Source organism: Esox lucius, chromosome 19 (assembly GCF_011004845.1).
Source record: "Esox lucius isolate fEsoLuc1 chromosome 19, fEsoLuc1.pri, whole genome shotgun sequence".
NCBI classification, from domain to species: domain Eukaryota; kingdom Metazoa; phylum Chordata; class Actinopteri; order Esociformes; family Esocidae; genus Esox; species Esox lucius.
The window spans coordinates 4,952,198-4,976,932 of NC_047587.1; the positions used below are offsets into that span (position 1 = coordinate 4,952,198).

At 41.8% G+C, this 24,735-nt stretch overlaps 2 protein-coding genes across 9 annotated transcripts in view; both read left to right on the plus strand.

Moving 5' to 3' along the window:
- Positions 1 to 683: 683 nt before the first annotated feature.
- mapk12a (mitogen-activated protein kinase 12a) lies at positions 684 to 11,700 on the plus strand. 2 transcript variants are annotated; one of them, XM_029115086.2, is made up of 12 exons: positions 684 to 1,317; positions 2,091 to 2,220; positions 5,393 to 5,451; positions 5,637 to 5,748; positions 6,394 to 6,423; positions 6,662 to 6,709; positions 8,647 to 8,761; positions 9,275 to 9,346; positions 9,870 to 9,949; positions 10,050 to 10,128; positions 10,945 to 11,118; positions 11,386 to 11,700. In XM_029115086.2, the coding sequence occupies exons 1-12, from the start codon at positions 1,139 to 1,141 to the stop codon at positions 11,451 to 11,453; spliced, it is 1,146 nt and encodes a 381-aa protein (XP_028970919.1). In that variant the 5' UTR covers positions 684 to 1,138; the 3' UTR covers positions 11,454 to 11,700. The 2 variants fall into 2 exon arrangements, with proteins under 2 accessions (XP_028970919.1, XP_028970920.1); XM_029115087.2 differs by lacking the exon at positions 684 to 1,317 and adding an exon at positions 1,328 to 1,606.
- Positions 11,701 to 18,268: 6,568 nt separating this feature from the next.
- The window catches only part of mtss1la (MTSS I-BAR domain containing 2a), a 30,286-nt gene continuing 23,819 nt past the window's right edge, over positions 18,269 to 24,735 (plus strand). For all 7 annotated transcript variants that reach the window (XR_004574808.1, XM_010883356.3, XM_010883360.3 and 4 more), the window contains exons 1-3: positions 18,269 to 18,757; positions 21,018 to 21,079; positions 21,251 to 21,324. Coding sequence is in view for 6 of the 7 variants with exons in the window: in XM_010883356.3 (XP_010881658.2) it covers positions 18,683 to 18,757; positions 21,018 to 21,079; positions 21,251 to 21,324 (211 nt within the window). In the remaining variant the exon portion in view is untranslated. The remainder of the gene's footprint in view (positions 18,758 to 21,017; positions 21,080 to 21,250; positions 21,325 to 24,735) is intronic.

Genomic DNA, 24,735 nt, shown 5'->3' on the forward strand with positions numbered 1-24,735 from the left:
TTGGTCTCAAAAGAAAAGCAGAAACATTTCTACTTGGCATTGACTTTGGTCTTTTGGTTTCCCAATTTGCTACTGTCTTTATGCACAAATGCATAGGCACACCCACACACATGTAAAGTTTACATTGACTGCTCATCCGACTTTATCTTGGCATGCCTGGATTTACTAACGTCTGTTAAGGTGCGCATAATCACCCGACTTGAAATGGCCAAGCTCCTCCCTAAACACAATGTTTACAAATAAGTGATCCCACCCAGTGTAAAAGTAACTTCAGTCTGTATCAGAGACGTCGCCAATAATGCCAATCAAAGGGAGGTTAGATTGTGTATTTTGGAGAAGGGGACCCGCTGCTCTCTTTTAATAGCCTAGAATCAGAAATCAGTCATTTGGATTTCTAATCCAGTAATGGGTTTACAGGGTAGGACTTTTAACTGTGAATATTTCAGATACCTGAAAGTGCTGATGTTGCCACACCTACCTATAAAATATAATCGTCAGAATTACATGGTTAAGAAATGCTGTTGAAGTGTCTCCTTCGGTAGTGGTTGGTGTGTGATGTATGTAGGTCTGGTTGCTCTGGCACGAACTGTCCTGCAGCATGCAGCTTTGGTTCTTCCCGACCACATAGCAATGGAAGGAATGTCGGTATCCCCGGGGCCTCGTAAATGTGCAGGTCTCAGCAGGCCTTGGAAACGGTGAGAACACCACATATATGCACCGAATGCGGAAAGCCATGAGGAGCAGCATCAACAAGCAGGCGTGTGAAGTTTAATTACTGGTAGTAGATCTCGATTTAACTTCTATACTATTGAAATTACAACCATTCCGATGTCCTGATAATTTATATGAATTAGTTAATGGGACTTCACTATATGTTGTACTTTGCAAACCGGTGAAAATTCTCAACGAAGGCTAGTCAACAACCAATACCGACAGACTTCGAGGGTGCATATAGCAGAACCCCTATATAGGTATGTAAATGGCCCTTTTTGAAGGCGTGATAGTCTCCTGTACTCACACTAACCTCGGGAGGGGCTGCTGTTCGTGCGCTGTGGTTGTTTAACCCCGGGCTGCGCCCTGCTGCTGCGCTGTGCAATATGCGCGTTCTGTGAATAGGTAGGACAATGGGTGTGTGTAAATGAAACTGGGAAATCGCCAACTGGGAGACAGTGGATTTGTTAAATCAGATTTAAATAAGATGTCGAGCCGGACCAGACCTGGCTACTATCGGCAGGACATCAACAAAACCACCTGGGAGGTACCGGAGCGGTATCGCGAGCTGAAACAGGTGGGGACGGGGGCGTACGGTACGGTATGGTAAGTCTCGTGGCGAGTGTGTCGTAGGAAGTGATGATACAACTGTACTTGTTTTAATTGACATAGGATATATTGGGCTATTTTGATGTTAAAATAACAAATCTCTGTTAATTTAAGCCTAAGTAATTTAACTTTGGTAAAGTATATGCTTTTGTTTTATCGAAGTACGAGCGTCGGAGCAGCTTGAGTTTCATACATAAAGGGTCGCACTTCCTTATTTGAGGGCTTCTGAATATTTTCTCCCACCTCAACGCTTCATAACATTTCACATGCTTTTGGTTTATAGTCTGTAAGTTTCAGTTTTCATAACTAATTTAATATTGTGAATATATTACGACAATCTGCAGTACTAATTCTCTAAAACCCCAAAGCGTGTCGAGAAAACGTTGACGTATATTTGAACGCCGTGTAACGCGTTAATTTGAATCGATTGTGCATTCATTGTGTGATTGCAATATTAACTCTGGTTTGTAGCTTTTAGTCGTTATAAATATTTTTTATGAATGATCAGAGCGTTGGGCGTGTCCAGAGTTATCGGCTGGATAATGACAATTTTTAACGTAATCAGGATTCAAAGTGTCTCACTTGGATTGGTTGGAAAAACCTATTATACACGCTAAATGAAAGTAATATCTTTGTTTTCCTGCTTTGAAAATTGTAACAAGTTATTTGCAGTGGCAAATGAAAAGAGTAGAATTAATTCGATTTCCCTATTTGAGGACGAGGACTGTACCACTTCCTCTCTCCATTGTTTTTTTTTTTTTTGTATTCAGCTCCGCAGTGGATTTCAGGACAGGGTCCAAGGTGGCTATCAAGAAGCTTCACAGGCCCTTCCAGTCTGAGCTCTTCGCTAAGAGGGCCTACCGGGAGCTGAGGCTGCTCAAACACATGAAACATGAAAATGTAAGAGCAGCAAGCCTTTACTTATATATGCATATTAAATATACATAACTAAGAGGTGTACTATGGGGCCAGAATATCACGGTTGGGCTGTTTGTAGGCCCGAATCAACTCTTAGGGTGGTTGGATGTACAGCCCTTAGCTGTGGTTTGTTTGCAATAAACCACAAGCGTTTCGTGTGCCTTATTGCTATTATAAACTGTCTAGCAGCCTTATTAGAGCAATAAAAAAATATATGGTTACAATTCTTTATCCCAATGCCCATCAGTTTGCTATGATTTTGGTTAGGTTTAGAATATGGGTAAGGGTTCAGGTTATGGTTGGTCAGGAGTGCAAATACATTCCCTTTCTCACCGGTACTGGGGTCATGTAGATATTTTTTTTTATTGGTATCTGTAAATAGAATCTATAATCCCTATTCATTTAGTAGGATGTGATCTACAGTGGGGAGAACAAGTATTTGATACACTGCCGATTTTGCTGGTTTTCCCACTTACAAAGCATGTAGAAGTCTGTAATTTTTATCATAGGTACACTTCAAATGTGAGTGACGGAATCTAAAACAAAAATCCAGAAAATCACATTGAATGATTAAGTAATTAATTGGCATTTTATTGCATGACATAAGTATTTGATACATCAGAAAAGCAGAACTTAATATTTGTTACAGAAACCTTTGTTTGCAATTACAGAGATCATACGTTTCCTGTAGTTCTTGACCAGGTTTGCACACACTGCAGCAGGGATTTTAGCCCACTCCTCCATACAGACCTTCTCCAGATCCTTCAGGTTTCGGGGCTGTCGCAGCTCCCTCCAAAGATTTTCTATTGAGTTCAGGTCTGGAGACTGGCTAGGCCACTCCAGGACCTTGAGATGCTTCTTATAGAGCCACTCCTTAGTTGCCCTGGCTGTGTGTTTCGGGTCGTTGTCATGCTGGAAGACCCAGCCACGACCCATCTTCAATGCTCTTACTGAGGGAAGGTTGTTGGCCAAGATCTCGTGATACATGGCCCCATCCATCCTCCCCTCAATACTGTACAGTCATCCTGTCCCTTTTGCAGAAAAGCATCCCCAAAGAATGATGTTTCCACCTCCATGCTTCACGGTTGGGATGGTCCTTGCGTGCGCTGCAGGATTTTAATCCATGATGGTGTAGTGTGTTACTAATGGTTTTCTTTGAGACTGTGGTCCCAGCTCTCTTCAGGTCATTGACCAGGTCTTGCCGTGTAGTTCTGGGCTGATCCTTCACCTTCCTCATGATCATTGATGCCCCACGAGGTGAGATCTGGCATGGAGCCCCAGACCGAGGGAGATTGACCGTCATCTTGAACTTCTTCCATTTTCTAATAATTTTGCCTTCTCACCAAGCTGCTTGCCTATTGTCCTGTAGCTCATCCCAGCCTTGTGCAGGTCTACAGTTTTATCCCTGATGTCCTTACACAGCTCTCTGGTCTTGGCCATTGTGGAGAGGGGGAATGTCTGTTTGAGTGTGTAGACAGGTGTCTTTTATACAGGTAACAAGTTCAAACAGGTGCAGTTAATACAGGTAATGAGTGGAGAACAGGAGGGCTTCTTAAAGAAAAACTAACAGGTCTGTGAGAGCCAGAATTCTTACTGGTTGGTAGGTGATCAAATACTTATGTCATGCAATAAAATGCGAATTAATTATTTAAAAATCATACAATGTGATTTTCTGGAGTTTTGCTTTAGATTCCGTCTCTCACAGTTGAAGTGTACCTAAGATCAAAATTAGGAGTAGGAAAACCTGCAAAATCGGCAGTGTATTAAATACTTGTTCTCCCCACTGCATATAGTGAGAGTTGAAGAGTACATAAGCAAAAATAGAGAAAATAATAAAATAAAGCATTGTAAATAATAGACATAATTTCATTGGAACAGTGTTAATTGAGTTGTTTAATTTTATCACAGTACTCTAGCAGCAGTTTAAAAAAGAGTACTGTAAACTAGCAATCTGGGTAGTATTATTGATATAGCAGCAATCTGGGTAGTATTTGAATATTAAGACATGGCAAGCATGGCAGTAACATACATAGCAATGTAAACTAGCAGCAATTGGTAGGAGTTATTGAATATTATAGATCCATATGAGTGCAATAAGCTTATGAATGGTGGCATAGCACACTATAACTATGTAGTGAGAATTCAAGAAAAATGTACACACAGCATAATTATAGCAAGAAGATAAAGCAATAATATACATTGCACTGTACATAGTAACAGTTTAAAAAGAGTACTGTGAACTAGCAGCAATATTGGTAGTAGTTTTGAATATTAAAGATATGGCAAAAATATACCAAAAAATTGCATCAATGTTGAAATAGTAGGATGGGGGTTTATAAACAGTATGGTGGTATGGTTGACGGTATGGTATGGTAGAACGGTATGGTAGACACTGGTAGAACGGTATGGTATGGTAGGACAATATGGTAGAACACTATGGTAGAACGGTTTGGTATGGTAGACACTATGGTAGAACGGTTTGGTCTGGTAGAACCGTATGGTAGAACGGTTTGGTATGGTAGACACTGGTAGAACGGTTTGGTCTGGTAGAACGGTATGGTATGGTAGACACTATGGTAGAACAGTTTGGTTTGGTAGAACGGTTTGGTCTGGTAGAACAGTATGGTATGGTAGACACTGGTAGAACGGTTTGGTTTGGTAGAACCGTATGGTAGGCACTATGGTAGAACGGTTTGGTATGGTAGAACCGTATGGTAGAACGGTTTGGTATGGTGTAACCGTATGGTAGAACGGTTTGGTATGGTAGACACTATGATAGAACGGTTTGGTATGGTAGGCACTATGGTAGAACGGTTTGGTATGGTAGGCACTATGGTAGAACGGTTTGGTATGGTAGGCACTATGGTAGAACGGTTTGGTATGGTAGAACCGTATGGTAGAACGGTTTGGTATGGTAGACACTATGGTAGAACGGTTTGGTATGGTAGACACTGGTAGAACGGTTTGGTATGGTAGAACCGTATGGTAGAACGGTTATGTTGTCACACACCAGATGTGTACGTAACAAAACAATATGCTGGCTAAGAAGTAACAATGTAGATGTCATCTAATCTCTGATATCTGTTATTGCTGAAACCTTTGTACCAAACTAACACAAGTTGTTTCTTTTCTCTCATTCTCTCACTGGGTCTAGGTTATTGGCCTTGTGGATGTATTCACTGCAGACTTGTCTCTGGACAGATTCCATGATTTGTGAGTACACTTTGTTTTCATGTATGGCAACAGTTGGTCAATACAAATATCAAGTTAACCCAACAGGAAGTCAAAGAGACAATATCCACATTCCAACCCACTTGATGATGTTCCAAGTCGTTTAGAAGAAATGTCAACATTGGATTTTCTGTCTCCCTGTGTGTTTGTCTCTGTCAATTTCTCAGTTATCTGGTGATGCCCTTCATGGGAACAGATCTGGGAAAGTTGATGAAATTACAGAAGCTCTCAGAGGACAAAGTGCAGTTCCTGGTCTATCAGATGCTCAAGGGTCTCAAGGTGTCTCTCATACAATGGCAGAAGGCAGTAATCCACTGGATATGCAATATAGTTTATTTCTAATGACATATCATTAGAAATAAATGGGGGGGGGGGGGGTGTTTATGTTCATCTCCTAAATGAGCCCCCGTTTCAGTGGGAAAATCGTATTTTTTCTATGGTCCTACCCATGAATTGCCTTCAGTCAATATCACCCGTCATACAAGTTACAATCAGAGCTGCTAAAAATGTAAATCTCTCTTCCCGCCTATCAGCTCTTTTCCTGAAAATTCAATTGCGCTGCTTTATACAGTAGTGTGCTTCACACCAGTCTCAGTGCCAAGTCTGGTTCTACTTTCACAAGACATGAACCCCACCCCCATCTATGCCCCCACTGGCAATTCTGGGTAGAAGGATAAACGAGCTTCGCGTCAGCATCTGATCTGTGCTCAACCCAAAGTGCTCAACCCAAAGTTTAGAGTGCTTAAAGTGTCTGGACCTATATATAGAAAATATAACAGATGCATTAAATTACACCTAATGCATTTATCTATTTTTCAAGCACTGAAATAGAACTTTAAGCAGTCTTTCATTTTATTTTGTTTTTTATTATTCAAAAAAACTGTGATATTTATCTAATTAGCTGTTTTAATATTTTTATTACAGTATATCCATTCTGCTGGAATCATTCATAGGGTGAGTGAATCTCCTTTTTGTGTCTGGTTGCCTAGTTGTACATGCGCTCGTGTGTCATACAAGCCCTTTAAAACGACCCACTTGAAGTGGACTGATTAAATATAATCCTTGAATTATCACAAAAGTTGTTTTAATGTCAAACTATTTTAAATATGAGTGGAAGATTACACACACATACCTTGAGTTAAATAATAGAATGAATACTGATTCAATCCATTTGTAATGTTTGTACCTACAGGACCTAAAACCAGGAAATCTGGCAATTAACCAGGAATGTGAGCTCAAGGTACAGGGTCACACCCAGTTTTCTGATAACCTAAATTGTTCCTTCTCTGTTGTGTTCAGCTTTACTGTTGATAACTCAGTCTTTTGTTTAATAGTTTCTTCAACATCTCTGTCAACTCTTATTTTTTCAATTTTTGCAGAAAATGTGACTCACTATTTTGTAGTTTTACACGGCTGATGTGTAGGTTCAGTTCAAATGTATAGGACAGTCATGAATTGTTTGATATGTAATTGATTATTACTTTGATTAATCTTCGGGAGGTAAATTAACCTCCACCTGAACGGTTTCATTCCGCTTGCTTTGGCCCTCAGTAATCAACCATGGCCGCATGCTCCATAGAGAGCAACAGGACAATGCTGGCCATTTCAAAACCACTCCTGACTATGAACTGCTAATTAAGTAGCTACATTGTACTACTCCCAAAACTCTGTCCTAGGCGACTATGTAAATGTGTCCATCAGCAGTAAATTACTGCTCACCACTTAGAGTATTGTACATAATTGAATGTTGAATTATTGTACATTGTACACTCACCTAAAGGATTATTAGGAACACCTGTTCAATTTCTCATTGATGCAATTATCTAATCAACCAATCACATGGCAGTTGCTTCAAGGCATTTAGGGATGTGGTCCTGGTCAAGACAATCTCCTGAATCCAAACTGAATGTCAGAATGGGAAAGAAAGGTGATTTAAGCAATTTTTAGCATGGCATGGTTGTTTGTGCCAGACGGGCCGGTCTGAGTATTTCACAATCTGCTCAGTTACTGGGATTTTCACGCACAACCATTTCTAGGGTGTACAAAGAATGGTGTGAAAAGGGAAAAACATCCAGTTTGCGGCTGTCCTGTGGGCGAAAATGCCTTATTAATGCTAGAGGTCAGAGGAGAATGGGCCGACTGATTCAAGCTGATAGAAGAGCAACTTTGACTGAAATAACCACTCGTTACAACCGAGGTATGCAGCAAAGCATTTGTGAAGCCACAACAACCTTGAGGCAGATGGGCTACAACAGCAGGAGACCCCACCGGGTACCACTCATCTCCACTACAAATAGGAAAAAGAGGCTACAATTTGCATGAGCTCACCAAAATTGCACAGTTGAAGACTGGAAGAATGTTGCCTGGTCTGATGAGTCTGGATTTCTGTTGAGATATTCAGATGGTAGAGTCAGAATTTGGTGTAAACAGAATGAGAACATGGATACATCATGCCTTGTTACCACTGTGCAGGCTGGTGGTGGTGGTGTAATGGTGTGGGGGATGTTTTCTTGGCACATTTTAGGCCCCTTAGTGCCAATTGGGCATCGTTTAAATGCCACGGCCTACCTGAGCATTGTTTCTGACCATGTCCATCCCTTTATGACCACCATGTACCCATCCTCTGATGGCTACTTCCAGCAGGATAATGCACCATGTCACAAAGCTCGAATCATTTCAAATTGGATTCTTGAACATGACAATGAGTTCACTGTACTGAAATGGCCCCCACAGTCACCAGATCTCAACCCAATAGAGCATCTTTGGGATGTGGTGGAACGGGAGCTTCGTGCCCTGGATGTGCATCCCATTAATCTCCATCAACTGCAAGATGCTATCCTATCAATATGGGCCAACATTTCTAAAGAATGCTTTCAGCACCTTGTTGAATCAATGCCACGTAGAATTAAGGCAGTTCTGAAGGCGAAAGGGGCTCAAACACAGTATGGTGTTCCTAATAATCCTTTAGGTGAGTGTATTTCATCACTACCAGCACCATAACACAAAGTGAAATTCTCAGTATGTGTATACAGTATGCGCTTTACACGTACTCCGGTGGTTCTTTAATTTGATAATACTTAAAAATGGTGGTTTATCTACCTTAGTTAAATCCATAGGGCATGTGTTGAATGAGCAACGTGTGACATGTCCAGTGAGAGTGGCTGTTGTCTGTGTCAGATCCTAGACTTCGGGCTGGCGCGGCAGACGGACAGTGAGATGACGGGGTATGTTGTGACCCGCTGGTACCGGGCCCCGGAGGTCATCCTCAGCTGGATGCACTACACCCAGACTGGTCAGTATGCAACAGCACTTTTAACTGCTTCTGGATCAGATGCTATTAAGCCACTGATGGTTATTACTAACACTGAAATATAGACGACTGAACTTAGATTACTTTCCATCCTTATAAAAATAAGCTGACCTGAGTGGTCTACACAGATGAGAGTTAATAGAATTGCACACTGCATGTATAAGCAATTCTACTGAGAAAGTTCCAGTAGGTGACGTCAGTGCTCGACTTGGACTAAAATTAGAGCAGGAACCGCCAAATCGAACATCGGACTGTGTTCATCGAAGCGTATGTGCTAAAAAGGCGAGTTGCAGTAAGGCTGGCTCTTTTGCTTAAAAAAAAGGCACGGGAACGCTGTTCGCCTAAAATCTGAAGAACCGAGTCAAGCACCGGGTGACGTTCCAGTCTGTATTGTTACCCAGTAATAATGTACTCAGACATGGTTCTGTTACTTAATGTTGACTGATGTTGTCCTTTTCTATCAGTTAATTGTGTTCTGTCCTTTTCATGTCTTAGTGGACATCTGGTCTGTGGGCTGCATCATGGCAGAGATGCTGTCCGGGAAACCACTGTTCAAAGGCAACGATCGTATCCTCTTCTGACCTCCTTGTCCACTGTTGAACAAAACACATCTCAATGGTACTGCCTCTACACGGTTTGATTGACCAGGGCTAATGTGTGTGGTACCCTTACATGTAGATTCAAGTGGATGTGATGAAATTGGAGGGAGCAAGAATAGGCGGATGGGTGGTTAATTTCATGGGGTGAACATAGTGTTTTTTGTTTTTACCCACTTCCTGATCTAACAAAATTGTTTCCCTTTTTCTGGCTGCTCACAAACATGGTGAAATGTAGTTAAATTAGAATTCAATTTGCCAGAAATATAGCCTCTACACTTCTTAAGAGAGAGGCTGTATATAATTGATATACATTTTAATGTTCGTTTTCACTTGTGTGTGTGTGTGTGTGTGTGATACGGTGAATCAGGGTCTCGATGACAGATTTCTTTGTCCCTTGGAATTTTGTGAAAAACAATTAATCAAGTCTGTACAAGACTTGATATGCGGCATCTACTGAATGGACAAGATTCACCTTGACTTGTGGAATGCAGACTTGGATCAGCTGACAGAAATAATGAAGATCACAGGGACCCCCACTCAGGATTTCATCGCAAAACTGCAGTCTCAGGATGTAATCTATATATTCTTAAGTACTTACATACCAAACATGCCATATGTTTAGATGATATAATGTGGGCCTTGAATAATTATGCTGACTTTGTCTTTCACAGGCTAAAAACTATGTAAGAAGCCTTCCCAAAGTGCAAAAGAAAGACCTCCAGGCAATGTTTTCCAGTGTCAACCCAGAGGGTAACAAACCATCTTCTGAATTATAAAGATAATTCAGCTGCCATATTGTGAATAACTGTTTCTGAAGTATCCTGCAGCTGGCTTCTGTTTCTCTTTAACCCCCCCCCCCCCCCCCCCCCCGCCAGCCTATTTAAAGGGATAGTTACATTATTTTCAGATAACAAACCAATGTTTGGAGTGCAGCCACATTGCAAGTAAGCTGTTTCAAGATGAGGAATATGTAAACAATGCCTTTAAAGGGATAGTTTGTCAAAAATAAATCTTATTTCGGTGACAGTCCTTCAGGCACATAGCAACTTTTTAAAACAATCCATTATTCAGCTCTGTCTCAGTCAGTAATTTGCAACAAGAGAGACATTTTCTTTTCTATCAAGCAAAAGCTAGGCAAAGCAACCTTTCTTCACATAGCTTGTTGATGATTAAAGATCACACTCCCCTCGATGACTTCACTGCCGTAGAACAGAAGCTGTGTATGATGGCTAAATGACAGTTCTCTGGTGCCAGTTTGAATTCAGCCAATTCCGGCGGGTGTTTCGTAAAAGTGTACAGTTTAAAAAACCGATGCCACCACGACATATTACTGAAGTGTTTTAGAGTCGTTTTCCGCTTGCAATGCAGCTTTGCGATAGCGGTACGAACCGTTTCCATTCATGAATTTGGACGATGCTAATAGCGCTAATTACAGCCTGAGACAGAGCTGAATAATGGGTTGTTTGAAAAATGACTGTGCCTTCTGGAATATCTCTTGGTAAGTGAACTTTGAGAGAAATATAACTTTTGGACTAACTATCCCTTTTAATATCTCTCTGTCCCCAGGGGTGGCAGTTTTAGAGCGTATGCTGCTGCTGGACCCAGAGAAAAGGGTCACCGCGACGGAGGCACTCGCCCTGCCATACTTCTCTGAGTTCAGAGAACCAGAAGAGGAGACTGAGGCCCAGCTATATGACCATTCTGTTGACAACTCTGACCTGCCTCTGGAGCAGTGGAAACGTAAGGAGGGGGGGGTGGAACTAAACCAGGGTGTGTTCTACGGTTCAGGTCAGTCCCTGTGTGGCCGACGGTAGGTGAAGCAACATCGCGTGGCTGATGCCTCAGGTTGTAGTGAGTTGTCCTTATTGGTTGGGTGGGAACATTGCTGGGTCCGGGTTGGTTATCATCTTTGAAGGCCGTCCCTATGGCTTTTTGGAAATACAGTCATCGCACCGCTCAAGCCTCTGTGAATTTCAGACTTTACACTGAGCTACTGTTTGTTTGCAGGTCACACATTCACCGAGATCCTGTCTTTCCAGCCCAGAGTGGTGGAGTCCAGGGAAACTGCATTGTAATGGGAAGCAGCACATGCCCACTGCCACCTCGGCTTGTTGTTTTTACACGTGTGTCATCTTCTGTCCATTCAATATTCTCTGAACATATTGTGTTGTTTGTCTTTAGTTTTTTAGTTGTTCAGAAAGCCCTTGTTACTAGGTTGTTTGTCCTTTAGATGTTGGAGTTCTGGGACGGTCCTGTGTGTGTGTGTGTGTGTGTGTGTGTGTGTGTGTGTGTGTGTGTGTGTGTGTGTGTGTGTGTGTGTGTGTGTGTGTGTGTGTGTGTGTGTGTGTGTGTGTGTGTGTGTGTGTGTGTGTGTGTGTGTGTGTGGCTGTGTAGTCTGACATTTGTCTATTTGTTCGTTCCTACCTTGAAATACGTTCCAATCACTGTAATCAAAGAACATTAGCAGAGAGCAAAACAAGTTAAACAGTAAGCACAAACAGCTTTTTAACAGATTAATTTCACAACAAGGAATGGACACAAAATGCATTGGTACTGTGTAAAATGTTGCACAAAAGTTTTTATATTTACCATTTCTTATAATTTTGAATACACTGGATATGTATTTTTGATTAAAACATCATTGTTTAACCTACTGTCTTTTACATTTTTGTAAATGGCAATTGTTCTGCAGAGAAGACCATTTTGTGAAAGACGTCGTAGGTTATGGTGTTCTATGTTCCTTTTGTCAGCACTTGCTGGGTATAAACCTGTATTGCGGCATTCTATAGTTGTACGGTGTGTACAGGTGTGTACAGGTGTGTACAGGTACAGTATTTCACAAAAGTGAGTACGCCCCTCACATTTTTGTAAGTACACTGAACTAAATTATAAACACAACACTTGTTTTTGCCTCCATTTATTATGAGCTGAACTCAAAGATCTAAGACTTTCCCTATGTACACAAAAGGCTTATTTCTCTCAAATATTGTTTACATATCTAAGTGTGTTCGTGAGCACTTCTCCTTTTGTTGAGATATTCCATCCACCTTACAGGTGTGGCATATCAAGATGCTGGTTATGTCGTTTTGGTTTGTGTCTTTGCATTCTGATAACAGTAGAGGGCAGCACCTTTACACAAACTTATTTTCCAGGATAGACTGTGGTCCCAGTGCTTTCCCAGTGTTTTCAGCACCAGTTCACCGTCTGTCACGCTTGAGGTGTTCTTCGGTCTTGTATTTTCCAAATGTCATTTAGAGATAATGTAACAGTGTAGATTACACATTTTATAGCTTCTTTTTAAAGGCAATTTTTTTAAATAATATAACCTGCACATTTTCATTATTATTGAAATTGGAAGATTATCTTCAGCCACTACTGTTATTTGTTAGTATTTGAATTGTCCCTGACCTCTGCCCCCCCCCTGTGTCCCTGGTACCAAAGGATATACTTTTCTTTGAGTTCTTTCCAACCACTGAGTGATTATGTTGTGTCCTCATCCTTTTGATATACTTGATATAGTTCACCAAGAAGTTACTTATAGCTGTTCCTTGGCTCCGACAGGAAACCACTGAGAAAAGCCCACCCCTCACCAGCACATAAGGGAACAGCTCTCTGCAACACAACACACAATGGCACGTTTGGTATACGTGGAAAGACAACCTTTCTCTACAATTCATAATCTCTGCTCTTCCCACTCTTCCTTCTGCCCTCGTTGAAGGATGTTGACTGTTAGTGGACCCTTTAGCCTGTTCGTCCACAGAAGGGGCTGGATTATAGTATGTGAGGAATCGGAGCAGTGTCCAAACCTTTAGCTTTTCTTAGGTCAGTCCCTGGATATCTGAAAAAGCAATGTCTGTTTTCAAGGATGTTAATTTGATATGACTGGGTGAAGTGTCTGGCATCAAAACCCTTGTCTACTCTCACTGTAAACATAATACACCGCAGGAAATTGCAAGGACACTGCCCTCAATATACTGTACAGTAACTCACATGTTCTTATATTGCTGTACAAAAAAAGAGGTCTACAGCTGATCTGTTTTATTAATGGTCTAAAGTTCCCGATTGTGTATTTGTATGGTATGTAACACTACACTGTATATTTCATGTCTTACAGAAGCAACAAACAGTCTGCTATTTGTAGACTTGATGTAAACCGTGTGAGTGTGGTTGCTTCCAGATGTTTGAGCCTATCTGGTATCCAGATCTAAAGGGCAAGACATTCTGTGGCTAGTTTACAGCATTCTGCGTTTCCTCATACTTTGTGTGGTGTATGGTACTATATTATGAAGACAGGATGATGGATGTTTTGTACATGAAAGATGATACACTGATCAGCAATAACTTTATGACCACCTGCCTAATATTGTGTAGGTCCCCCTTTTGCCACCAAAACAGCCCTGACCCGTCGAGGCATGGACTCCACTAGACCTCTGAAGGTGTGCTGTGGTATCTGGCACCAAGATGTTATCAGCAGATCCTTAAAGTCCTGTAAGTTGGAGTTGGGGCCTCCATGGATCGGATCTGTTTGTCCAGTACATCCCACAGATGCTAGATTGAATTGAGATTTGGGGAATTTGGAGGCCACGTCAACATCTTGAACTTGTTGTGTTCCCTAAACCATTCCTGAACCATTTTTGCTTTGTGGCAGGGAGCATTATTGTGCTGAAAGAGGCCAATGCCATCAGGGAATACTGTTGCCATGAAAGGATGCACATGGTCTGCAACAATGCTTAGCAGAACTTTGCCCGAACCATCACTGTCTCTGCCGGCTTGCCTTCTTCACATAGTGCCATGTGTTCTCCAGGTAAGCGACGCACACGCACCCAGCAATCCACGTGATGTAAAAAAAAAAGTATTGATTGATCAGACCAGGCCACCTTCTTCCATTGCTCCGTGGTCCAGTTCTGATGCTCAAGTGCCCATTGTAGACACTTTCGGCAGTAGACAGGGGTCAACATGGGCACCCTGACTGGTCTCTGGCTACACAGCCCCATATGCGATAAACTGTGATGCAGTGTGTGTTCTGACACATTTCTATCAGTACCCAAATTAACAATTTGGCCCTTGTCAAAGTCGCTCAGATCCTTACGCTTGCATATGTTTCCTGCTTCTAATACATTGACTTTGAGGACAGAATGTTCACTTGCTGCCTAATATATCCCACCCACTCCCACCCACTGGCAGGTGCCATGATAACTTCACCTGTCAGTGGTCATAATATTATGGCTGATCGGTGTGTGTATATATAAACTCACACATTACTCGAACAAATCACTTAAATCACACATCGGGGTCTCAATGAGGGAAATATACTGAAGATCGAAATCTTTTCTGTACATGATGTAATTTGTTGAGGACAAAATAACACAACGGTCAATGGAAACCAAACTCACCAACTGATTGAGGGCTGGATTCAAACTCACACCGAAAAATAAACAACTGAAATCACAGGCTGTTCCAACTTTCATCATGGCAACTCATACAGTAATGTGACTCAGTAGTGTGTATGGCCCCCACATGCCTGTATGCACTCCCCACAACATCTGGGCATGCTCCTGATGAGACGACGGATGGTGTCCTGGCGGATCTCCTCCCAGACCTGGATCAGGACATCAATGAGCTCCTGGACAGTGTGTGGCGCTACTTGGCGGCATTGGTACATAATGTCCCAGAGGTTCTCAATTGCTTCCTAACTGGACAGATTGATTTCCCAGAAGTTTAACTGACTTGGTGTTATACTGTGATGATTACGTGTTCCCATAATTTTTTTGAGCAGTGTATTAACAGTACCAGTCATTTGTTTGGACATCTGTTCATTCAAGGGTATTTCTTGAGTTTTCATTTTTTCCCACAGAGCAGAATAATAGTCATCAAAACAATGAAATAACACATGGAATCATGTAGCAACCCTAAGTGTTAAGCAGATCAAAATACATTATATATCATAGATTCTTCAAAGTAGCCACTCTTTGCCTTGATGACAGCTTTGCACACTGTTTGCATTCTGTCAAACAGCTTCATGATAGAGAACAAAATGGGTGCAGCAAGGTACACATCCAACACGCATCAGCCGTGGCCAGTATTTGGAGGAACAGTAGTAATTGATTTTCTGGTCAAGTGGACATATGGCCTGCTGACCCCTCGAGCAGACCCCTGTCTCCCTTTCCTATGTTATCCTCATTATGGGTGATAAACCCAAGAGACAGGGGCCCCAAGGTACCATGGGCAGGGCCTCCCTAGTGGATTAAAGGTCACAGTCAATCACTAGGCATCTTTCTCTTTTTGAATCCAGAGGGGAAGAAGGGGTAAAGGAGGGCTCTCGCATGTGTTCAGGTCAAAGGTTGTCAGAACAACATGTTCCAAATGGAATAGTCAGTTATATGGGTATCTAGGACTGTTCCCAGTCAAAGCTAAGAGAGCTTCAACTAGCTGAAAGAAAAAACCGCAGCCACATTAAACTTACTTACATAATGGAATGCTGAGACACAACACCTTGTCTTTGGTATCAATGTAACCCGGACAGCATGTGATAATCTATCATCTCTTTTTGCCTCTTTGGTAAGGTGGACTGTTCTTTCTCCGAGCCTCTCACCAGAGAACTGATGTAGAGCCTTTTTGAAGGCTAAAACACAAACAGGCCTTATCACAAAATGTCAGATTAAAATATGCCCAGGGTTAAAACCTCCAAATGTGTTACGTAAACTTAAGATATCTTCAAAATTAAAGACGTCAACAGATTGACACGTTGAGTGGGTGATTGCTTTCAGTCCTACAGCCTTACAGCTCTAGGAAGAGGGGGGAGAAAACCGAGCTAGCATGTTCCCCGCTTCTGTAGCTGTCTTTTGCTAATCTAGGGAATAAGAAAAGATCGTGCAGCCAAACGTGGTGGTGTGTTGGCATAGGAGGAAGAGCTGAGGGAAGAACGGTGAAACGGCTCTTCAGGTGGCGATGCTAAGGAATAGAGGAAGTGTCATTTACAAGGATATACAGCTCCGGAAAACAATTAAGAAAGGGAAGGTTTTGAGTGAGGAACAGAAGGGTTAAAATCAAGAGACCACTGCAAACTGAACGCTCCTGTTCCTCACTCAAAACGTTCCTTTTTGACTTATCGGAAAACAAAGAAAAAGGTGCAGTGGTCTCTGAATTGTTTCCGGCGCTGTATTCTGTGTTTGTCAGGGAAGCTCTGTGCTGAAGACTCACTTGCCTGTGCTCCCATTGACAGACCCGACACTGGCTGCCCTCATAGTTGGGGAAACACATTCGACAACACTGAAGACCACATTCGACAACACTGAAGAACACATTCGACAACACTGAAGAACACATTCGACAACACTGAAGACCACATTCGACAACACTGAAGACCACATTCGACAACACTGAAGACCACATTCGACAACACTGAAGACCACATTCGACAACACTGAAGACCACACAGCCAAATAACTTGTTCCTTATGTACAGCACTAGTATTTAAAACATGCACTGTATTGTCATTACTCTGCAAATATAATACAAATGTGCAATAATGTGGATATGATTACAGTATGGGTAGGCCTACGTGGCTCTTCCACACAGTATAAAGATTAACAGTTTAGGAGCTAGCTGAGATTTACCTAAAACATTAACAGGAAGCTTGGCACCAGTAGGAAACCAATTTGGTTTATTACTTTCGGCCAATAAGAAATAGTGTTAATTTATAGTACTTTGTCACTTCCCATCCTGAAATGCTATGTACTTTTGTTTCAAGGTTGTTAATCTCACTGTTTAAACTACACCTCAGAGAGAACGATTCCTAAAGTCTTCCTTCGTCTGATGCGTAGTTTTGCAGGTGTCATGAAGTGTTATTTTCCATAAAGGAAGAGGAGAGGGAAGTGTGTGTGCGTGTGCGTGTGTGAGATTATTGTTTTACTGTATATTCCCATGAAGATGCTAAAATATAAAAAATAAGGTTCTAACGAGCAGTTTCTAGACAGTCCCCGCAAGGAATTTCTTTTTAGGATTATGTATTAGCATTAAGTTAAGTTTGGGCATTTAGGTTGCTGGTGTTAAAGTTACGTTAAGGTAAGAGTTAGGATTAGGGTAAGAATATTATGGAATATAGAGAATAATCTGGTCCCCACAAGGATATACATTTGTTTTGCATGTATGTTGGTGAATGTGTATGTCTGTGCATGTGTGCGTGGCTGGTAGACCTACGGGGTTATGTATTCACAGGATGGAGGGAATGCTGATGAATGTCTATATTCCCGATAGTGTGGCTATCTGTAGTGAGTTAGAGCTACACAGTAACATCGCTTCTTCAGTTATACCTTCACATCCAGCTTATCCATCTGTACCAAGGTGGACACTGCAAAACATTCAACAGTAAGAAACGTTTTCACATTGTTTACAAGTATGTTTTATCTAGTGATCATTTATGTTTTTAGCAAAGTTTGTGTAGTTACAATGTAGTTACGAACAAGCTGTCCTGCTGGTCTATGTATCAGTGTTCTTTCTTATTTTGTGTGGAACAAAAGGTGATGCCAAATAATCAAATACATATAAAGGAGATAAAGAAAAAATTAAGACTATAGTTTACAGTTCTTTTTTTAAACAAACACATTTCCTGAAAAATGTAGAGTCAATACGCATAGTATCATTCGTCAACAATTTCTTAACGATTAGTGGGGACAGATACAGTCAATGAACAGGCGCGTGCATGAACTCACATTTGCAGCTTTGTTTTGCTACAGAGTAGGCTATCGCTGAATGAGAAGACGGACAAACTTTTGTTTGGATCGTGGGTATCCCTCCCTCCACACTGCGTTTTGACAAAAAAAATGACCCCGCCCCCTTCAATTCCCATGGATCGAATTACAGAACCTCCGCTTCGAGACATCTGTTCCTCTAGCCTACTAACAGAGCGCGCTCCCGCGTACAGAGCGGTAACCAACCAACTCTCGTGGTTCACTGATAGTGGTTTCCCCAACGTTTGACCGTGACTCGCCGAAGAAGATAGAGGTTGACACAAACTCACCCTGCTCATCTCTTCGCAGTTTGTAGACCAGTGATCGGAGGATTTGGAAGGATTTCGGCCCCTCCATCACTCGCTTCCGAGCGGGGAGAACAACCACCAAGCGTCAATAGACCGGTGCTATATAAGAACAGATTTCTTTTTGTCTGCCCTCTAGCTGGGGATATTGCGTCCTCCTCGTATGTCTTGTATGGAAGAACGGACAATAATCTCGTGATTTCTAATGTGCGTAAATTTTGCGTTTTTGGACATTTCATTTCTCGCGTTCAGTCTTCATTAAGGCCGTCTATGATAATGGAGTCGGTGGAAAAGGAGTGCGGAGCGTTAGGTGGATTATTTCAAGCTATCGTCAACGACATGAAGGTACCAGAGCTTGATCAATGTCGACAGGTTTTTTCGACCTATTGCATGAATGATCAGACCCAGTGTACGGCTATTGTTTCCTCCTATTTCATATTACCTTCTGGCTATGTCACAGTTAAATAGGATGAATTATTACGATTATGTTTTCCCTTTGTGTTATTTGCCGAGTGTTCAGATTTCTAGGGGGACAGCTGTTGCGAAGGGGACCTTTTCTTTGGAATATAATCAGATTGTTAATATTTTCAGTTAATATTTTTAGACTGGAGGATACAGAATGTGTTGTTGCGATTTCAATAATAATAATGTAACTCCATTGAAATAGAAACCAGCTTTTACTTTTCAATTATTAAAATAGTTTAAAAGGAATATTAATTAACTGAATCACTGAATTATATATATATATATATATATATATATATATCAGCAATTGTGACATCAATCTACTGTCAGTGTGGATGTTTTGGAGGTTGTAAGACATCTTCCAAACCTAACCAGATCCTTCTTACCACCTCAGCAGCTGAGGCCAAGCATGTGGCACACATTGATCGCTTAACCCATAATATGTTTTCAGTTTGTGTGTGTGTCTGTGGGCCTGCCCATTTTCCTGTGTCCAGCGTAAGTCTAGTGATAGAGAGAGGGGTTGATTAATCCAATTTGACAACCCCTTCTATTCCAGGAAGGCACCTCTTCCACAAAGCCCTCGTGTGTCAAATCGTACAGCCAGTTTTGCCTGCTAGGCCCCGGTCCTGACTGGCCACGGTGTGATTGTTGTGGTGAGCGGCCGGTGTCCGCCATCAATGATCACCACGGTGTTAGATTATAGCTAGGTGCGTGGGGGAGGGGAGCTGGTTCTGGTGCCCTCGGGTCAAGCAGCGTCCTGACTTGGTTGGCTGTATGACAGATGGAACGTTTGGACCGGCGTGGTCATTTGCAGTGGTGGAAAAACACGTCAGCGGTCTGCCAAGGACTGTCGGATCGTAGGGAAACCAAACACAGACTGCTCAACGAGAACAGGATCGTTGGGGTTTTTCCTGGCAGCATCGTGTGCCCGGGGAGACACTCCGGTCCTTAGTGATGTGTAGAATAAATACAGGAGGTGTGAGTGTTTAATGACGTCGTCCTTCCTCTCTCTAGGCTCTGTAACAGGCCCAGGCTGGGCTCCCATCCAGAAATTATAAAGGAGAATTTGAACTCAATTACTTACCGGGCTAAATAAAGGTTGAATAAGGTCATCAGGAACACTCCAGTTCCTACCAAATGGGTTAATGAAGCATCCCCGAGTTCAGCTCTGATCAGGTCCCCTGCTGTGCCAAAATCAGTGCCAGAATTGTTATTTTCGTTAAACTTTCGTTAAAAGTGGGTTTTCAGAAGTTGGTTGTGGTCTCTTCTGTCCTAGATTCAATAGGGAGCTGGTTTCACCACTGGGGTGCCAGGAGAGAGAAAAGCTGGACTGAATGGGAGCTGCCCTCCAGAACGGGGGTGGGGGGGGGGGGCAGCCAAGAGGGGGAAGAGCTCATACTAGGGATGTAGGGTTGAGCTTTTAGTCTGAAGATAGGGAGGGGCAGTTCCCCTTGTTTCTCCATAGGCAAACACCATGGTGTTGTCGTGGATACAAGCTTTAAGTGTGAAGCCAGTGAAGTGCGAGGAGGAACTGGGTGAAACGGGAGAGGTTGGGGAGGTTGAACCCCAGGTAACTGGCCTCAGCCACTCCAAACACAATCCCTGGGGCACCGTCTGTCGTTGGATCTCTTAACCCTGTGCTCCCCCTGCATCGTCAGGTGGACAGACTGAGCCTTGTCTCGGGCTCGTCCTGAGTTGGGAGGCGCAGAGCACAACATTCATTAGTTTTTAAATCATACAGGCAGAATGGCATAGCATGGGGAAAGCATTTTGAAAGAAATTAGTGAAAGTGATTAAAATGTATTGAAAGTCTTAATAGTGAAACATATACCCGCTACAACAACCCCGTTGTAGGTAAATCTACAAATCTGAGAGTGTTTCTGGGAACGCCATTAAATGGCCCTTTAAAAGATGGGTACCTTTCAGAGTGAAATATTTTTGCAGTGAGTATGTATTTTCAGCGCGGACAAGACACACATGGAGAACATAGTAGGTTCTTCCAAGTAATGAATGAGTCATATTAGAAGATAGCAAAAAATGCTGCTTCAAAACAGCTTATTCAGTGGAACTACATGGTGTGCATTTATATTTGTGTGTGTTACTGGTTTAAACTAACATGTTTGATTCCTTTCTCCTCCAGAGCTCATATCCAGTGTGGGAAGACTTTAGTGCAAAAGCCACTAAGCTTCACTCCCAGCTCAGGTGAGATTCTGGATTATCTTTGCAATGTCTGTGAGATTAGCTGTCATACCATGTCCTACCCAATCCCTTGTCAGGACACTATCTTATCTTAACTTTACCTTCTGGACTATCGATTGTTTGCAATAACTGACGGTGAATGCTTACTGTATCCTTCTCCTGAACGGGCTGTAGGACCACAATCCTAGCAGCAGTGGCGTTTCTAGATGCCTTCCAGAAGGTCGCAGACATGGCAACCAACTCAAGAGGTTAGTAGAGAATGTCAAGATTAGCGACTCAGGCACTCTGAAACAGTTTGTCATAGAAGTGGTTTCCTTCTTCAGTCCTTTTTGCCGGCCTAGAAGAGTGAATGTCTCTTACTGAGTCTGTCCGTCTCTGACTGACTGACTGAGTGACAGACTACCCCTTGTTAAATAGTGTAGTGGTTAGAGATGCGGGCTACGGAACGACAGGTCCCGTGTTCAACTCCTGTAGCAATCAACACACATGATGCCTGAGGTTCAGGAGAAACAAAAACTTTGCTGGCTATAACTTTATGTAGCTATGTAATAGGAAGCCTAAAATAAAACAGTTCTGTTGGATAAAAGGATTTGTTCAAGAATATATAATTCAATGATGGCTTTTATTTTGAAAAAGAAAATCTGAGTTAGCGCTGCAAGCATAATATCCTGCTGCTAGAAGAACGGCCATCACTAGTTTACTGTTATATTGCGACTATTTCTGGTGGATTTTTGAATTATGTCTTAGCATTTCTTCACGATAGTCAAACGCTTCACTTGACGTAAAAGTCAGTTATCGTCACCTACATTGATACAGTAGTTATTGTAACAATGTCATACACAAATGGCAAATAAGCTAGAGGCAAAAGCCATACAGTTCATAGATACTATTTGTGGTGGAGGTTAACTTCATAAGAAACGTTACTCAGTTTAACACAATGGCTAATGGTGTCTAATGAATCATTGAAACTTGACGTGATGTTAATGCATGACAACATTATATAATGTCAATATGCTATACTGACACACGGCAAATGGTCAGCTCTGTGGGGTTGTGGTTACAGACACAGCCTTTCACATGGCCGACCTAGGTTAGAATCTTGAGAGGGCAGCCATGATCAACACTTTCTACTGAGGGCTGGCTAAACTAGGCTTGCCTGGTTTCTTGTTTATATTTGACTGAATTCATCTAAAACACTGGAGATATAGATTTAGCCTTTACTTGTCTAGTCATTTAACACTAAAGCCACCTTAAACCATGTGGAGGCCCACAATATACAACCCCATTTCCAAAAATCTTGGGACACTGTTTTAAATGGAAATAACAGAATGCAATGATGTGCTAATCATTTAAACCCTATATTTATTAGATAATAGTACAAAGACAACATATTAAATGATGAAACTAAGAAATTTTATTGTTTCTTAAAAAATAAATGGACACTTTGAAGTTGATGCCAGCAACACGTTTCAAAAAAGCTGGGACAGAGGCAACAAAAGACTGTAAAATATGTGTATTGCTAAAAAAGAAACTGGTGTAACATCTCAACTAATTAAGTTAATTGGCAACATGTCAGTAACATGATTGGGTATAAAAAGAGCATCCCAGAAAGGAAGAGTCTTACAGAAGTCAAGATGAGGGGGGGTTCACTATTCTGTGAAAGACTGCATGGGCAAAAAGTGCAAAAATGTATGACTAACGTTTCTCAACATATAATTGCAAAGAGTTTGGGGATCTCGGGAAAAATAATATCATTAAAAGATTCAGAGAATCCAGAGACATCTCTGTACACAAGGGGCAAATACGAAAACCAGTATTGGGTGGCCGTGATCTTCAGGCCCTCTGTGTTAAAAACTGACATGATTCTGTGGTGGAAATCACTGCATGGGCTCAGGAACACTTCTGAAAACCATTGAGTGTGAACACAGTACGTCACTGCATCCACAATTGAAAGTTAAAACTCAATCATGCAACGAAGAAACCATACATAAACAAGATTCAGAAACGCTGAAGCCTTCTCTGGGTCCAAGCTCGTTTAAGATGGACTGAGGCAAAGTGGAAAACTGTCCTTTGGTCCGACAAATCAAAATTTGAAATTATTTTTGGGAATCATGGTTGCTGTGTCCTCTTGGCTGAAGAGGAGGGGACCATCAGGCTTGTTATCAGTGGACAGGTCGAAAACCAGCATTCGTGATGGTATGGGGGTGCATTAGTTTACATGGCATGGGTGAGTTGTACATGTGTGAAGGCACTATTAATGCTGAACAATATATACAGGTATTGGAGCAACATATGCTGCCATCCACACAATGTCTTTTTCAGGGAAAGCCTTGCTTATTTCACCAAGACAATGCCAAACCACATTCTGCACGTAATACAACAGCATGGCTCTGGAGTCCGGCTGCTAAACTAAATCTAAACCTGTCACCCATTGAAAACATTTGGCGCATTATGAAACGAAAAATATGACAAAAGAGACCCTGAACTGTTGAGCAGCTGAAATCCTATATCAAGCAATAATGGGAAAACATTCACTTTCAAAAACTACAGCAATTGTCTCCTCAGTTCCCAAATACTTATAGAGTGTTGTTTAAAATAAGAGGTGATGCTACATCTGTGGTAAACATGCCCTCTGTCCCAACTTTTTTGAAATGTGTTGCTGGCATCAAATACAAAATGGGCCTGTATTTTCCCCAAAACAATAAAATTTCTCAGTTTCAAAATGTTATATGTTGTCTTTGTACTATTTTCAATTGAATACAGGGATGTATTTTACGCAGAGTCCCAACTTCTTTGGAAACGGTGCTTGTAATATTGTGTCTCTATGACCCTGTTTAGAACTCTGAAAAAGCACAGTGTTCTTTCCACTTTAGCTTGAGATAACTTACCAATAATCTGTTGTGACATAATGGATGGAAAACATTTCAAGAGGAATTTGAACTAAGTCTATATAAAGACAAGATGAAGAATTATGCCTGGGGAATCTGCATGGAAACTGCCTCCTAAACTGATTAAGCTCAGCCTTTTGTATAGGGCGACGGGAGAGGTGGAGTTGGGATCTGCTTGGTCATGTCTGTATGTAGGGGCAGAGAGATCTGATGTAGGGCAATGGCTGAAACAGATTGTCACCCAGTTGATCATCAAGAGCAGTATTTAGGTCAAAAACCTACACAGACAAATACACACACAAACAGCCGGGGCTAAGCCACCTGACCTTTGGCTGGATGTATTGCACAGGACCGATTTTCCCATCCGGATTGTCTGCTTCTGCAGATGATTTTCAAGCAGTCCTTGCCCACACACACACACACACACACACACGTTGGCTTATTGTTTGATTCCTGCCCACTCCCTCGTTCTGTATCCAAATGCAGTCCTGCAATGTTACATGTTTCTGTGTACTGTTGGCACGGAGAGCATATTTTGAGGTAGCCTATAATATAATTTTATAGTTTAGTTGTATCACCTTGGTATAGGACATGCTAGTTTGGATCCACAATCGCATTACATATAGTCTGCCACGCAAACCTTCTATTCTGTTATCACCTATTTCTTCCAGTTAGCTAATGAAACATAAGATAAATGCACTTTAATTAGTCAATGCGAACATATTTTCACAAATAAGAACATGCTAACTAATAGGCATACGTGTTAGCATA